Below are 18,100 nucleotides of genomic sequence, written 5' to 3'. Positions count from 1 at the left end.
CCAGGGCGCAATCCTGGAGACCCGGGATCGAATCCCACGTCGGGCTCCCGGTGCATGGAGCCTGCTTCTCCCTCTGCCTGTGTCTCTCCCTCTCTCTCTCTCTCTCTGTGTGTGTGACTATCATAAATAAATAAATAAATAAATAAATAAATAAATAAATAAAATATTTTTAAAAAATAAAAATATAAATATAAATTTTAGGGGATCCCTGGGTGGCTCAGCAGTTTAGCACCTGCCTTCGGACCAGGGCATGATCCTGAAGTCCCTTGATCAAGTCCCGCATTGGGCTCCCTGCATGGAGCCTGCTTCTCCCTCTGCCTGGGTCTCTGCCTCTGTGTATGTGTCTCTCTCTCTCATGAATAAATAAATAAAATATTTAAAGATAATAAATAAATTTTAATAATAATAATGATAATAAATAGGTATATAGTGGAAAATAGGTCTCATGTGCAAACCCAAATTGATTCACAATACCTTCTGGAATGCATGCTTAAGAGTAACTCTGAGGCCAAGTCTAGGTTCACTCAGAAAGAGAACAATAATCCATAACAATGTCTGCTATTGAGCAAGAACAGTAAGTAGTGGCATTCGTTGCAATAGATTTGAAATCCCAGATTGAGATGTTTGTATATAAGTGTTCTGAATTTGTGATAAAATGAAGTGACTGTTCAGAAAATCACTTTCATTCACCTGCAATCACAATTTATCTTCAGTCTTTTAAAAATATGGCATATAGAAGAAACAGGGTGCTAAATTATAGTTGCAATTCATTATTTTAATAAAAAGATATGTGTTTTATAGGAAAAGTCTTTGTGAATTCAGTATCATTTAATACCATATCTTCAGACTCATTACCCTTCATAATAGGCATACTTTTACTTCATCACACAACACCATGGAGTGAGCTCAGTGAAAATTTTAATCAGTGCTGATGTGTGCATATTAAAAAAGATTTTAATTGTGAAAATAATACATGTACGTTATTTAAAAATTCAAACAGTATACAATAAAAAGGAGGTCTCCCTCCCATCCCAGCCCCCATTCTGGTACTCCTGTGCTCATGACAACCACTATAAAGTTTCTTCTGTATTTTTTCGAACCAAGTCTATTCACATACAAATATATATAAAACCTTTCCACATTCATATATATATATAAAGCCTTTCCACATTCATACACACACACACACACACACACACACAGGTAAACACACAACCTTTTGTACATAAGTAGGAACATACTATACCTATACACAGAGTTCAACAACCTGCTTGTTTCACTTAACAATTTTGTTCACTTAGGGAATGATGTCTCTACTAGCACCTGTGTATCCTCAGCTTTCTTACATTTTCTCTTAATTTTGTGTTAATATGTTTTACATAAATAACTTTTAGAAAGTTTGTAGCTGATGTAGATGCCTACAAAGACATTAAGAAAGAGCTAGGTGATAATATCAAAGATGAGACTCATACCAGTGGCCAGACACACTTATACACGGAAATTAACAGATTTGGAAATTCAATTCTCATGTATGGTATTTAAGTACACATTCAAGCAACTCAGGAATTGTCAGCATATGTCTGCTTATGCAGCTTATTGATGATTCTTAAATGTTTTGGTCTGAATATGTAAATAATTAATAATTGAGTATTTTTAAAACAGTATTTTCTATAAAAGGTTGGTATCAAGTTTAAACTCTCCATCCATTGCTTCTACATAAGATTCATTTTTAAATTCTCTCATGTGTAACTAGGTGTGACTTCTTATTAAAGATTTTCTACCATCCTTAACATTCAGGATGCTTCAGGCAGCCCAGGTGGCTTAGCAGTTTAGCAATGCCTTCAACCAAGGGCATGATCCTGGAGGCCTGGAATCAAATCCCACATCAGGCTCCCTGCATGGAGCCTACTTCTCCCTCTGCCTGTGTCTCTGCCTCTCTCTCTCTCTCTCTCTCTCTCTCTCTCTGTGTGTGTCTCTCATGAATAAATAAATAAATCTTTAAAAAAAAGATTCAGGATATTTCTAAGTTTAAATAAAACCTTTACTTGAGTTAAAAGATTTACCACATTAATTTCACTCATGCGATTTTTCTTCTGAATGAGTTTTCACATGTTTGGTAAGGGATGCATTTTGTTTGAAAGATTTTCCACATTCATTACATTCATAGGGTTTCTCTCCAGTGTGGGATCTCTGATGTATAACAAGTTGTGACTTCACATTGTAAGCCTTTCCACATTCATTACATTCAAAAGGCTTCTCCCCAGTATGAGTTCTCTGATGTACAATGAGGTGTGACTTTTGGCTAAAAGCTTTCCCACATTCATTACATTCATAGGGTTTCTCCCCAGTATGAACCCTCTGATGTTGAGTAAGGCCTTCAATTTGTTTGAAGGCTTTCCCACATTGATTACACTCAAAAGGACTTTCACCTGTATGAGTTCTCATATGGTAAGTAAGAGATGAGCTATGTCCAAATGCTTTTCCACAATCATTACATTTATAGGGCTTCTCCTTAGTATGAGTTCTTTGATGTATAATGAGGTGTGACTTCTTGCTGAAAGCTTTCCCACACTCATTACATTCAAAAGGTTTCTCCCCTGTATGAATTCTCATATGTTTAGTAAGAGATGAGCTATACTTAAAAGCCTTTCCACACTCATTACATTCATATGGTATTTCACCCGTATGAGTTCTCACATGTTCAGTAAGAGATGAGTTATACCTAAAGGATTTTCCACATTCCTTACATTCATAGGGCTTCTCACCTGTATGAGATCTCACATGTTGAATAAGGTTTGAGCTGTGTCTAAAAGTTTTCCCACATTCAGTACATTTGTAGGGCTTTTCCCCAGTGTGAACTCTCAGATGGTCAGTGAGGGCGTGTTTATGACTGTGGGCTTTGCCACACTGAATACATTCATATGGTTTTTCTCCAGTGTGAGTTCTCTGATGTACAACGAGATGTGACTTTTGACTAAAGGCTATTCCACATTCATTACATTCATATGGTTTCTCCCCAGTATGAATTCTCTGATGGTCAATGAGTCCTTGTTTATGGCTAAGAACCTTCCCACATTGATTACATTCATAGGGTTTTGCTTTAGTCTGAGTTTTATCACACTTAGTAGGAGATGAGCTATGGCTGGATGATTTCTCGTGTTTCTCTCCAGTTTGAATTTTGTCCCGTTTAGTATGGGACGAGCTACGATGAGCTAATTTCTCATGTTTCTTGCCAGTTTGAGTTTTGTCACGCTTATTAGATAAGCTACGGTTGGATAATTTTTGTTTCTTTCCAGTTTGATTTTTGTCTTTCTTTGTATCAGGTAAGCTATGGCTGAATGATTTCTTGTGCTCTTTAGCTACGCTAGGTTTCTTTTTTGCATAGTTTCTTATATGACCAGTTAAGTCTGAATTTTGTTTTAGACTCTTTCCATGTGAATCTTTAAGCTTTTTTTTTGAAGGAACATGTTTTGTACTCACATTTTTTTCCCCCAGTGAACTACATTCGTGGCCTTTCTTCTTAGTCAGACTTTTCTTCTTGAATGCAACTTCCATAAGGAGTTTGTTTTGAGATTCCTGGTGGTTTGCTAGCTGGTCATTATCTTGCTGGACACCATCTAAAATGTAATTCAATATGGCATTCTTGTGAATCTTTGTCCTCTCATATTTTGGAATACAACTTATAAAAGAAATGCCCTATTGTGGGACTGAATCTGTATTTAAGCCTAGTATCCCAAAGTGAGGGAAATATTAAGTGCAAATGTCCCCTCTTGGGCTTGAGGGGAAAGTGATATAGTAAAAATAAGAAAAGTTAACTGATAATAGTAATTAGACAAAACTTTGCCTGTTTATAAATATGACCTTGCAACCTGGATAGATGAAATAAACATAAGGAGTGACTAGGTAATAGATGAAATTAAAAGAGCTTGTGACTGTAGTTGATATTTTTTTAAGTTTCTCCTCATCCCAAGCTTCCCAGCTCTGATAATAGTCAATCCATCCACAGCACTTGGCTCCATAGCCTTCACTATATCCATTCAGCAATCCATGGTTACAGTTGGAGATACATCTGGCTCAAGCCAAGGTGTCCAGTAAGAACCTTCCTCCTAAAAATTTAGATTCTAGTTAGTCCCCACTGGATTTTACAATGATATCAGACAAGAAATAGTAAAGTCAGGGATGCCTGGGTGGCTCAGAAGTTGAGTGTCTGCTTTCAGCTTGGGGCATGATCCCAGTCTGGGGATCGAGTCCCACATCAGGCTTCCTGTGAGAAGCCTGCTTCTCCCTCTATGTCTCTGCCTCTGTGTGTGTCTCTCATGAATAAATAATCTTTTTTTAAAAAGAAATAGTAAAGTCATATCTTCGCTGTGTAAACAGAGGTTCATCAGTACAAAGAATGAAGCATATAACTACAGGGAAGCAGAGATATAAGATGGCATGTCCTCAAAAAGACCATTTACATAACTCCAATCCCTGATGGCTTCCAGGTTCCTAGATCTAGTCCCTGGTAGGGTCTGGCTGAAGTATCTGCCTTTAGGTTACAAGAGATAAACTTATGTCATTAAAATAAATTCCTTGGGACGCCTAGGTGGCTCAGCAGTTAGGCGCCTGCCTTCGGCTCAGGTGATGGTCCTGGAGAACTGGGATCGAGTCCCACATCAGGCTCCCTGCACGGAGCCTGCTTCTCCCTCTGCCTGTGTCTCTGTCTCTCTGTCTGTGTCTCTCATGAATAAATAAGTAAAATCTTAAAAAAAAATTTTAAATGATAAAATAAAATAAAATAAATTTCTCTATTTACTTAGGCTACTTCAAGTTATTGTTGTTATTTGTTATTGCACTCCAAAGAGCCAAAATAGAGAAAATAAGGTAAGTCCACCAAGAAATACTGAGCAGCTTATCAATAACTAAGGGAATAAGCAGGAAAGGGTATTACACTGCTACCACCAATGACCAATATAATAATGACACTGCTGTACTAAACAAAAACCCTCAAAAACAAAATAAGAACCCTACAGTTTCTCTGAGTTCCCCCAATGCTTTAACCATGATAAAAGTAGTACCATGATAGTAATGAGATAAGTAAACAGACTTTACACCATTTGGATTTACAACATACACACGCAGCTGGCTTATTTTCCAATTGTTTGCTATGGAGCATACTTTTGTTTCTGCCAGATTACTCTACTAATTACCAATTAAAAATTTTAAGCTTATTCCCAGACTTAAGTGATTGCTCATATCCTTCCCTCCACACATTACACAATTACATATTTTAAGATATCTTCCCAGTGTGTGTCTTCTTTCTCTGAGACCACAACCCATGCCGACAAATGTAGGCAACCACGTGTGAACCGTATGATCAAACCCCTGGTTGAAAACAACTGACTGGACAGTGGTAAACATAGGGTCCCAGATAGACCAATAATATTCTCTCTCCTAAGAATCTAGAATTGAAATTCAAGTGTAAATACCAAATATGTAAAAATCCAAAAACTTAAGAGTTGAGACTTCCGTTTTGAGGTGACTTTTTTCCAGTTATGTGCATGGAAAAGCAGAAAAAGGGGCAGCCCGGGTGGCTCAGCAGTTTAGTGCTGCCTTCAGCCCAGGGCCTGATCCTAGAGACCCGGGATCGAGTCCCATGTCAGGCTCCTTGCATGGTGCCTACTTCTCCCTCTGCCTGTGTCTCTGCTTCTCTTTCTCCTCTCTGTGTATTCTCAGAAAGAAATAAATAAAATCTTAAAAAAAAAAAGAAAAAGAAAAAGCTTTAGGGTAGGAATTAAACATACTCAAAGAGAGAAGCAGATGTGAGTCTCTTAAGAAAGAAAGAGATAGAAATTGAACAGTTGCCTTGGTCATAAAGGAACATTACATGGATAAAGTGAAAACTGGGATCAAATACAAAAGAGTTATGGCATTTCAGTATAAGCCAGGAAATACTATGCCTTTCATTGAGGACTCTTAAGAGATTAAATTGTTCCTGTGGAGTAAAAGATCAATTTCTGTAAGTATAGATATAGTAGTATTAAATATATTAAAAATATATGATAAACATTCTTTTATTTGGGAGACAATAGTGATATAAATAATAATTGAATATTATAATGTTTGGTGGCAACATCTAAGATGAGTTGTAAAAAACAAAAAATAGATTCAACAAATCAGCCTAAGAATTAGAGCAATTTAGGTATGAGATAATATAAACCTGATTTGGTTGATGTCTGTGAGAACTGAAGAAAACAAACCAGGAACTAAAGAGAGGACAGTAAAAGAGAAGGCAGAGGGATCCCTGGGTGGTGCAGCGGTCTGGTGCCTGCCTTTGGCCCAGGGCGCGATCCTGGAGACCCGGGATCGAATCCCACATCGGGCTCCCGGTGCATGGAGCCTGCTTCTCCCTCTGCCTATGTCTCTGCCTCTCTCTCTCTCTCTCTCTCTGTGACTATCATAAATAAATTTAAAAAAATTAAAAAAAAAGAGAGAGAAGGCAGAGAACAGAGATTCACAGGAACTCCACGGTAGACAGGCCTAAAATCAAAGTAGACCCTGATAAAAATAGGGAAGGTGAAAGGAAGCTCTAATTTAGAAAGAAAGACAAAGATTTCCATTTCTGACACTCTGAGACTGAGCTTTCCTATAAGCAGGTAAAATACGATAGGAATGTGAAGAAATTGGAGATTTATCTGAACAAGATAAATTTACCTTAATAAAAGTTACCAGTATAGAATAAATAGCTTGATTCTCTTGAGGGAAATACAGTAGGAAAAAAATAAGAACAGATAGTAGAAGACAAAACCTTAGGGACACTTCAGCAAAGTGAGAAGAGAATCTGGTGAAATAAATATAAAGAAGCACTTAGAAGAGAAGACCACATTCAAGTGATATAATTCAAGCCAGGTAGGCAAGAATTTCATGCTGACCAAAACTATTAAAATATGCACTGGAAGGTGAGCTGTGGTTATTTTAAAGCCAGAAATTTACATATAGGTATGAATTCTGTGGGATTTGACTGCATAGGTTAGGGTGTTAATGGAAATAATGATGCACTATAAGCAACAGGTTTAGAACATTTCACAATGAAAGGTGGAAACTGGAAAGTAACTGAAGGCAGGGGAGCATTATGCCAAGAAATTTGGAAAGAAGATGGATCTAAGAAGGTTTGAACATATAAGGAGAGAAATTTGATACCATGGAGTCCCAGAGTTTGATAGATGAAGGGAGAAAAAACGAGTAAATATTAGGGGAAAAAAAAAAGAAGATAAAAAACAGCACTGGTTTAAATAAGGTAAGCAGTAATGGGATTCTGAGGATAGACAAGAGGGGTCACTGCTCCTTCTGGAAGCTGAGTGATGGAGAGCATGGATGAGACAATTGTAAGAAAGGGTCAGTTAGGCATCTGAAGGGCCGAACCAAAGGTTCAGAGCTCCGGTTTTCACCTTTTTTCCTACCATAATATGAGTGGTGTAGCAGACAGTATTACCATTCCTTATGGAAAGATTGTACCTCCCAGACCCACTGCATGGCCACTTTAATCCTCACTGTGGAAGGATTATACATTCCTACCCTTTGAACTTAGGAGTAGCTAAGTGATCTGCTCTAACCAATTAACCAATAAAATGTGAGCAGAAAGAGATATCTACCACTTCCAATCAGTGGTTTTTAAGAATCAAGTGGTTCTACTCATTCTTCTTTCCTTCTGCCATGAGACCAGAATTTGCCAAATAGGATTTGGTTTTTCAATGTAGGTCCAAAGGATAATATGGAATAGGGCTACAGCATGAGCAAGAAACAAATCTTTCTTGCTGGAAGCCACTAAGATTTAGGGGTCGTTCCTTAATAGAGCATAACTTGGTGGAAGCTAACTGATACAAGTGTATAAGCAAACTCCCATGAAGTAATGTTGACTTAGAACTATAATGCACCTAATATGAAAACCTCACACATGACGAGGTTCCTAGACAGAAGAGAGATTCAAATCTCTAAGGGTAGAGAATCTTCGTAGTTTGAACTCCTCTTCCCCCAGGAGATTCTGATGTTTTTCAACTGCTACTCTTGGTTAGGAAAAAGGGGTCTGGGATCTTTAAGATATTAAAATTAAATTATTCATTGAATCCAAAGTTACCACAGAAAAACTAGAAACTTACTTCCATTGGTTCCTATTTGCTTGGATCTTGCTATTTCACCAGGACCACCTTGTTGAAGTCTTTTGCCCTTCCCCAACCATGGCTCTTCTCCTTTTTCCAACTTGGAGATCATATCTGGTTTGGGAGCTTGATACCCTGATCATGAGAAATGGGAAACTGAGTGTCAGGAAAACAAACATCCCAGAAATCAAGCCCTAATACTTGGACTTCAGAGCCTTGAGAAAATAAAGAATATATCGATTCTTTAAAAAAAAAAAAAAAAAGAATACGTGGCTTCTGAAATTTCACAATGTTGCTGCCCACGTATCCCATCTAAGTAGATCCTTCATTTTGGAGACGGGCACAAATAACATACCCAAAGGGGCTAAAACTCCTTGATTCATAATAACCAACGCCAAACTTATAAAAAACTTCAGAGAGAAGGTATCACAGTGAACACATTTTGCATTATTATAGAATTGTCCTTACCCATTGAGGCAAGATTGCTGTAGTTCTCCAGCATCACATCCTTATACAGGCTCCTCTGAGCAGGATCTAGTTGTTCCCATTCCTTCTGGGTAAAGGCCATAGTCACATCTTTGAATGTTACTGATCCCTGAAATCGCAATATTCCTATTCAGTCTACCATTATCCATATTAATGGGTAATTTGGACAAGATAATTGTGATTTACTCTTACCTCAACCATTCAGTGTTGATCATGATGTTATATAAGATACTAATTATTTACCCAATTCTGCATTTTTTGAAAGACAAAAATCATATTAAGAAATGTCCCTGGGTAGCCCAGGTGGCTCAGCGGTTTAGCGCCGCCTTCAGCCCAGGGCCTGATCCTGGAGACTCGGGATCGAGTCCCACGTCAGGCTCCCTGCATGGAGCCTCTTCTCCCTCTGCCTGTGTCTCTGCCTCTCTCTCTGTCTGTGTCTCTCATGAACAAGTAAATAAAATCTTAAAAAAAAAAAAAACAGAAAAAAAAATGTCCCTGTTTTGGACTGAATGTGTATCACTAAAATTCATATGTTGAAAACCTACCCTCCAATGTGATGGCATTAGGAGGCAGGGCCTGTGGGAAGTAATTAGAATTTGATGAGTGCATGTGGGTAGTCTCCATGAGTGGGATTAAGCAAAGAGAGCCACGTGAGGACACAACAAGAAGTCTGCAACCTGGTAGAAGGTCTCAGCAGATCCCAACCATGGTGGCACCCTGATCTTGGGACTTCTAGCCTCCAGAACTATCAGAAATCAATTTCTGTTGTTTATAAGCTACTCAGTCTATGGTACTTTGTTGTAGCAGCCCAAAATGACTAAGACAGTTCCACTTGCAAATTTGTTTATTCAAGAGGATAAAAAAATTATACCATCATCAGAGAGAAAGAAAATTACCAAAACCAAACAGAATCATTAGTCTTTATCTTTTCTTCTATAACAAAAGATGATGGGATAGAGTTCTGAGGTAGAAGAACTGAGACCCTTGATTTTTATAACCAGCCAAAAGATCACTCATATTTGGAAACAAAAATAATGTATTTTAGACATGTAAGGATGCAGAAAGTATATTACCTACGTACTTTAGAAATACAGAGAAGGAAAGGGACAGAGAAGGAGGAGGAGAAGAAAATGAGTGATTTTTAAAAGAAGGAAATGTGTATTAGAATAAAGATTTCAAGATTGGGAAAGATGTAATATACAAGAAAGAATTATGAATAATAAAACCAGTCTAATGTCTAGTTATATCCAAGTAACTTGATAATGTTCTCCTACCATTGTTATAAAAGTATCCTTAAAATCAAGAGGTGTGATGTAAGAAAAATAAGCAGGAATATAACTGGTACCGGTGTGGGACAGGGGAGAAATTAAAGCATGTTAAAGATTCTCCTCTTATTAGGCAGGTGAGAGTTGGATGACACAGCTACTGGAGAATGTTTGTTCAAACATATTTGTTTCACATTGAAAAATGACCCCTTACCTCCAAAGACCACCAATTAATTGCATATGTCACCAATCTGTTACCTCATAGACCTCCAGTCATTGATTTTAATTTTTTTAAATTTGTTATTGGAGTTCAATTTGCCAACATATAGCATAACACCCAGTGCTCATCCTGCCAAGTGCCCCCCTCAGTACCCATCACCCAGTCACCCCAACCCCCCACCCACTTCCCCTTCCACTACCCCTTGTTCATTTCCCAGAGTTAGGTGTCTCTCATGTTTTGTCACCCTCACTGGTATTTTCACTCATTTTCTCTCCTTTCCCTTTATTCCCTTTCACTAATTTTTATATTCTCCAAATGAATGAGACCATATAATGGTTGTCCTTTTCTGATTGACTTATTTCAACAGTCACTGATTTTTAATAAGCCCCATCATTGATTGCCACTGGCCTCCTAATCAGTGCTGTAATTCCAAAATGACTGATCCCAACAAAGTTTCCAATCACTAACAGCACCAGATCTACCAAATCACCCCCAGACATTCTATCACATATTCCCACAGGTTTCCCTCAACTACTGATACCCATGGAACACACTGATCTCTATCTCTGACCCCAAATCCCTAACCTATCAATCCCCAATCACTGCCACCAACAGAACTCCACCAATGGTGGCCTCCACAGAAATCCTAACCACTGCCAGCAAACTGCACTATCCCTTCAACCTCTTTAGCCAGTCCCTTCACCTGCTTGCTTTACCTGAAATCTACCTGTCTCCTGAGAATCCTGCTCCCTTACAATGCTCTCTGGCAGAGGGTGTTTGTTTCAGCCCAACCATGACTCAGATGGTCACCTCACGCCCTGAAGATGAGGTAAATGATAACTTTTAACCATTTTTCATACATCCTTCAAAATCCCTATCATGTTTAGAGTATCACCAGACTTAAGACCATTATCCCTCTGGTTCAATGATTCACTAGAAGAACTCAAAGGACTCAACACATAGTTGTACCTGTAGCTATGATTTAAGTCCAGCTAAGGAACATACAGCAAAATCAGCTAAGGGAAAAGTGTACGGGGTAATGTCTAAACCAGGCACAAGTATCCAAGAATCCTCTTCCAGTGAAGTCACACAAGATATACTTGATTCCTCCAAAAATAAGCTGTGAGAACATGTGTAAAATGTTGTTTCCCAAGGAAGTGTGTTAGAGACTCAATGGCACTCAAAGGCACTCCCTGCTGGGCACACACAAAAATCCTCGATTCCCGGAAGGATTCAGGAGTTTAGCATAAACCACACTGTTTACATAGTTTAGGCACAGTGAGCCACTTTCATCATTTCTGCGAATTGTGGGAAGCCTCCTCAAGTCTAAGTTCTCAGACATCAGCCAAAGGTCAACCTTGCAAGCAAGCTTTTCTAAGGACAGCTGTTTGGGGCCACTTAAGTCAACTTTTGTGCACAGTAATTCTGCCTCATTCATTGAAAACGTGGACACCATATTCATCTTCACTACAGCCCCTGCACCACCTCTGCATCGATGTAGAAGAGCCAGTCCACACCCTGGCCTTCCTCTTTCCTGATTCTAACAATCTTTTCAAAAGCACTCAAACTCAGCCACCTACTCATCACCCATCCATGCCTTAGACCTTGCCACCCACCACTACAGCACCTCTCTACTTAAAACGTCCAATCCTCGGACCATCGTTTCCTACGCTGCCAGCTTACTTACTCTAAGTACTCTAAGTACTTCAAATGCATTCAGCCCCCATATCCATTGAGCCTAACTACTTCTCCACAGTCTTCCATCACCGCACAGTCTTACTTTTCTCCTATCTTGTTTAGATTCTTCCTTTGGGATCCCTGGGTGGCGCAGCGGTTTGGCGCCTGCCTTTGGCCCAGGGCGCGATCCTGGAGACCCGGGATCGAATCCCACGTCAGCTCCCGGTGCATGGAGCCTGCTTCTCCCTCTGCCTGTGTCTCTGCCTCTCTCTCTCTCTCTCTGTATGACTATCGTAAATAAATTTTAAAAAAAAATTAGATTCTTCCTTCTAACACCATGCACACTACATGGAAAACGGCTTTAACTTCCTTACCCCTCTTCTTCTCCACCATACTTACTTAGCACAGCCTGAAACTTAATCAAACCCAACTCTCCTTCTTAATCTCTGCCTGAACCTTACAGCTGAACATCCCAAGAGAGAAAAATCAAACATCTGTGTTGCCTTGACTCACTTCAGGTTTATAACACATATCAAATGGGCATCTACTGAGAATTTCTTATCCCTCTTCCCAAGATGGTTATTCTGAACATTGCCTTCCTTCTCTCTGAAATCTCCAGCATCTCCTCCTTTCCAACTCGAAGCTGATGAATTCACCTTAAGCTTTCAAAGAAAAAATAAGTGCAAGTAGTTAAGAACTCCCTTGCCTTGTTACCACCAATGCTACCAATGTTTCCGAATCCCTATCATCTGTCTCCTTTGTGTTAGAATGGGAAAAGTGGGGGATCCCTGGGTGGCTCAGCGGTTTAGCGCCTGCCTTTGGCCCAGGGCGCGATCCTGGAGTCCCGGGATCGAGTCCCATGTCAGGCTCCTGGCATGAGGCCTGCTTCTCCCTCCTCCCGTTTCTCTGCCTCTCTCTCTCTCTCTATGTCTATCATAAATAAATAAACAAACAAACAAACAAACAAATCTTAAAAAAAAATGGGAAAAGCGTCCCTTCTCTCACCTAAGGCCAGTTTCTCCATCCTCAACTGCCTTCCCAAGGAATTTACCCCCTGCAATTAACCTCTTTCTCTTTTGTACCGCCTATTTTTTCCCTTTCTACTCAATCATTCCTATTGACATACAAAGTTGCCTTAATATCATTCATCTAATGAAGACCATTTCTTTTTTTTAATTTTTTAAAAGATTTTATTTATTCATGATAGACACACACACACACAGAGAGAGAGAGAGAGAGAGAGAGAGAGGCAGAGACACAGGCAGAGGGAGAAGACACAGGAAGCCCAACACGGGACTCGATCCTGGGACTCCAGGATCACGCCCTGGGCCAAAGGCAGGCGCTAAACTGCTGAGCCACCCAGGGATCCCCATGAAAACCATTTCTTAATTCCATGTCCCATCCAATGTCAATTTATTTGCTCTTTTACCAGCAAAATTCCTGGTGTTGTCTATACTTGTTGTCTCTACTTCATTACCTTCATTCCTTCTACTCATTCCAGCAGGATTTTATCCCTATCACTCCACTAAAAAAGCTCCAATCAATCAAAATAACCATTGAGCTACAATCTTGCCAAAGTCAAATTCTCTGCAGTCATGTGTCTGGGATTAATAAGAGCACAGGACACAACTGTGACAACACAAGTTGCATGGTCTTGAAATTTTTTCTTCTTTATGCTTCTTTGACCCCACATTTACAATTTTCGTCATATCTCAGTGGCTACTACTCTTCATTCTTTTTCTCCCCCCCCCCTTTTTTTTTTCCTCTTCTCTACCAAACCTCTACATGTCAGAGTGACCCAGAGCTCTGTCCTTGGTCTTCTTTTCTTCTCTGCCTTCTCTCCCTAAGTGATCTTATCCAATCCTGTGGCTTTAAATACCATCTTTATGCTGATGCCTTTCACATTTGGATTCTCCAGCCCAAACCTCTCCTGAGTTCTAGATTCATACATTTAGGGGCGGGTGGTTGAGCTGGTTAAGTGTTAGCCTCAGGTCAGGATCCCTGGGTCCCGGGATCATGCCCCACATGGGGCTCCCTGCTCAGCAGGCAGTCTGTTTCCCCCTCTGCCTCTGCCTCCCCCACCCCGCCCTGCCTGTGCTTTCTCTCCCTTACTGGTTCTCCCCTCCTCAAATAAATAAATGAAATATTTGAAAAATAGATTCCTACATTTAACTACCCATTCCTCACCTGGACATCTACTGGGCGTCCTGACGTGGCCAAAACAGAACCACTGTCACCCACTCGGGCTCCCGTTCGTGTCCACCAAATCTGGTTGTCTCCAACGCGACCCTTTCTCAGAAAAGGGAAGCGCCCTTTACCCCGCTCCCAAGCTACAAGTCTACATGTCCACCTTGATCCTCCTCGTCCCTCGTGTTTCACATCAACTCATCGGTGAGTCTTACGGGCTCGGCTCCAGATGTTCCCTGCACCTGAGTTTTCATTTCCCTGCACTTCCCCATCACCGTCTCTTCTAACTATTGCGGTCAAGTCCGACGGACACACACACGCACACGCACGCACACGCACACACACTCACACACTCCAGTCTCTACCACACACACACACTCACTCCAGTCTCTACCACACACACTCACACACTCCAGTCTCTACCACACACACTCACACACTCCAGTCTCTACCACATACACACACACTCCAGTCTCTACCCCCCACACACACACACACTCACTCACTCCAGTCTCTACCACACACACACACACACTCACTCACTCCAGTCTCTACCACACACACACACACACACTCACACTCACTCACTCCAGTCTCTACCACACACACACACACTCACTCCAGTCTCTACCACACACACTCACTCACTCACTCCAGTCTCTACCACACACACACACACTCACTCATCTCTACCACATACACACACACACTCCAGTCTCTACCCCACACACTCACTCCAGTCTCTACCACACACACTCACTCACTCCAGTCTCTACCACACACACACACTCCAGTCTCTACCCCACACACTCACTCCAGTCTCTACCACACACACACACTCCAGTCTCTACCCCACACACTCACTCCAGTCTCTACCACACACACTCACTCCAGTCTCTACCACACTCACTCACTCCAGTCTCTACCACACACACACACACACTCACTCATCTCTACCACATACACACACACTCCAGTCTCTACCCCACACACTCACTCCAGTCTCTACCACACACACTCACTCACTCCAGTCTCTACCACACACACACACTCCAGTCTCTACCACACACACTCACTCACTCCAGTCTCTACCACACACACACACTCCAGTCTCTACCACACACACTCACTCACTCCAGTCTCTACCACACACACACACTCCAGTCTCTACCACACACACTCACTCCAGTCTCTACCACACACACTCACTCACTCCAGTCTCTACCACACACACTCACTCCAGTCTCTACCACACACACTCACTCACTCCAGTCTCTACCACACACACACACTCCAGTCTCTACCACACACACTCACTCCAGTCTCTACCACACACACACACTCACTCACTCCAGTCTCTACCACACACACACACACACTCACTCATCTCTACCACATACACACACACACTCCAGTCTCTACCCCACACACTCACTCCAGTCTCTACCCCACACACTCACTCCAGTCTCTACCACATACACACACACTCCAGTCTCTACCACACACACACACTCACTCCAGTCTCTACCAAACACACACACTCACTCACTCCAGTCTCTACCACACACACACACACACACACTCACTCATCTCTACCACATACACACACACACTCCAGTCTCTACCCCACACACTCACTCCAGTCTCTACCACACACACTCACTCCAGTCTCTACCACATACACACACACACTCACTCCAGTCTCTACCACACACACTCACTCACTCCAGTCTCTACCACACACACTCACTCCAGTCTCTACCACATACACACACACACTCCAGTCTCTACCACACACACACACTCACTCACTCCAGTCTCTACCACACACACTCACTCCAGTCTCTACCACACACACTCACTCCAGTCTCTACCACACACACTCACTCCAGTCTCTACCACATACACACACACACTCACTCCAGTCTCTACCACACACACTCACTCACTCCAGTCTCTACCACACACACTCACTCCAGTCTCTACCACACACACACACACACTCACTCCAGTCTCTACCACACACACACACACACTCACTCCAGTCTCTACCACACACACTCACTCCAGTCTCTACCACATACACACACACTCCAGTCTCTACCACACACACTCACTCCAGTCTCTACCAAACACACACACTCACTCACTCCAGTCTCTACCACATACACACACACTCCAGTCTCTACCCCACACACTCACTCCAGTCTCTACCACATACACACACACTCCAGTCTCTACCACACACACTCACTCCAGTCTCTACCAAACACACACACACACTCACTCCAGTCTCTACCACACACACACACTCACTCACTCCAGTCTCTACCACACACACACACACACACACTCACTCATCTCTACCACATACACACACTCACTCCAGTCTCTACCACATACACACACACACTCACTCCAGTCTCTACCACACACACTCACTCACTCCAGTCTCTACCACACACACTCACTCCAGTCTCTACCACATACACACACACACTCACTCCAGTCTCTACCACACACACTCACTCACTCCAGTCTCTACCACACACACTCACTCCAGTCTCTACCACATACACACACACTCACTCACTCCAGTCTCTACCACATACACACACACTCCAGTCTCTACCCCACACACTCACTCCAGTCTCTACCACACACACTCACTCACTCCAGTCTCTACCACACACACTCACTCCAGTCTCTACCACACACACTCACTCACTCCAGTCTCTACCACACACACTCACTCCAGTCTCTACCAAACACACACACACACTCACTCCAGTCTCTACCACACACACACACACTCACTCACTCCAGTCTCTACCACACACACACACACACACTCACTCATCTCTACCACATACAGACACACACTCCAGTCTCTACCCCACACACTCACTCCAGTCACTACCACATACACACACTCACTCACTCCAGTCTCTACCTACCCCAGGCACAGTAATCACTGGGCTCCCACTTATATCACAAATTGCCACATACCTCCCCAGTCTGTGACTCGCCACAGAGCCCATATTTCTGATCCTCTGGCCTCCCCACATCACTGTCACCGCACACCTACCCCCAGCACGGATTTCCATAAGCTGCAGCACCCGGGGACCCCGCAGCCCCCCGCCAGGAGGTCCTCCCGCGTCGCCGCCCACTCCCAGATCGCGGGTCACGGACGCCACCGTCACCCTCCCATCACCGACCCCCGTTAGGCCACCTCCGCCCGCCCCGCGCTCACCGCGGCGCTGCCCCCCGGCTGGGACGCAGCCATCTCGGCGGGACGCCCAGCCCCCTCGGCCGTCCCCGCGCTCCCCCTCCGGCCCACGCCCTCCGGCTTTGTGAGCTCCCGCTCGCAGGCCGAGGCCGACATGGCGGCGCTGGAGCGCGGCCTCAGCTGGGCCCGCGGCTGCCATGGCGGCGCCCCTGGGCAGCCGGGTGGGCGCGGCCATCTTGCCGAGGCTCCGCCGTACAGCGGCGCCCTGGCTCGCCGAGGGTCCTGAGGCTCGGCCGCGCGGACGCGGGAGGCGGGAGGCGGGAGGCCGTTCCCGTGGGTCACTGCGGCCCCTGCCCGCCCGCCCGGGGAGCGGGAGGGATGGAGCGAGGCGGGAGGAGAAGCCCGAGGCTGCGCTCAGCACGGTGTCCTGGGGAAAGAGCACTGATCGCTCAAATGCGTCTTTGCATAGACCGGGTAAGAACAAGGAGAAAAAAAGGCCGCGGCAGGTTCAGGAACACACGACTCCTCGGCGAGAACGCAAGTCCAGTGAATGGAGATCGAGTGCGGCCAAATAAGCAATTGGAGCGGCAAGGACTGCTCACCGAGCTACGTGGTGTACGGACGCCGTTCACTTAATTCCATGTTGCGCTTTCACTATGCATAGCACGCTAGGCCGACTGCAGACCCACCTACCCCCGGCTGATGCTCGCGCTGCTGGGCTTTACCCGGGGGGCAAGAGGCTTGTGAAGTTACCCCAAACATCTTGTTCCTTTTTGCAGAGACAAACACACCCCGTTTCTCACCTTCCACTTAGATGAATAAAGGACTAGTTATCCCTCAGCCAGCTGTGGCTGCATCTGCTTGCCTCGGCCTCTTAACCTAATCTCAGTGTGTCGTC

At 43.2% G+C, this 18,100-nt stretch overlaps 1 protein-coding gene across 1 annotated transcript; it reads right to left on the bottom strand.

Moving 5' to 3' along the window:
- Positions 1-733: 733 nt before the first annotated feature.
- Positions 734-17,358, bottom strand: ZFP37 (ZFP37 zinc finger protein). The gene is made up of 4 exons (XM_055302629.1): positions 17,227-17,358; positions 8,607-8,733; positions 8,139-8,273; positions 734-3,617 (listed from the first exon to the last, which is right to left on the bottom strand). Exons 1-4 carry the CDS (start codon positions 17,356-17,358, stop codon positions 2,074-2,076), a joined length of 1,938 nt encoding a protein of 645 aa, XP_055158604.1. The 3' UTR covers positions 734-2,073.
- Positions 17,359-18,100: the final 742 nt, after the last annotated feature.

The sequence above is a fragment of the Nyctereutes procyonoides genome, unplaced genomic scaffold (assembly GCF_905146905.1).
Source record: "Nyctereutes procyonoides isolate TBG_1078 unplaced genomic scaffold, NYPRO_anot_genome, whole genome shotgun sequence".
Lineage (NCBI taxonomy): Eukaryota > Metazoa > Chordata > Mammalia > Carnivora > Canidae > Nyctereutes > Nyctereutes procyonoides.
Note: the sequence above shows the minus strand (reverse complement) of the source record. Positions and strands in the feature narration are given on the sequence as shown.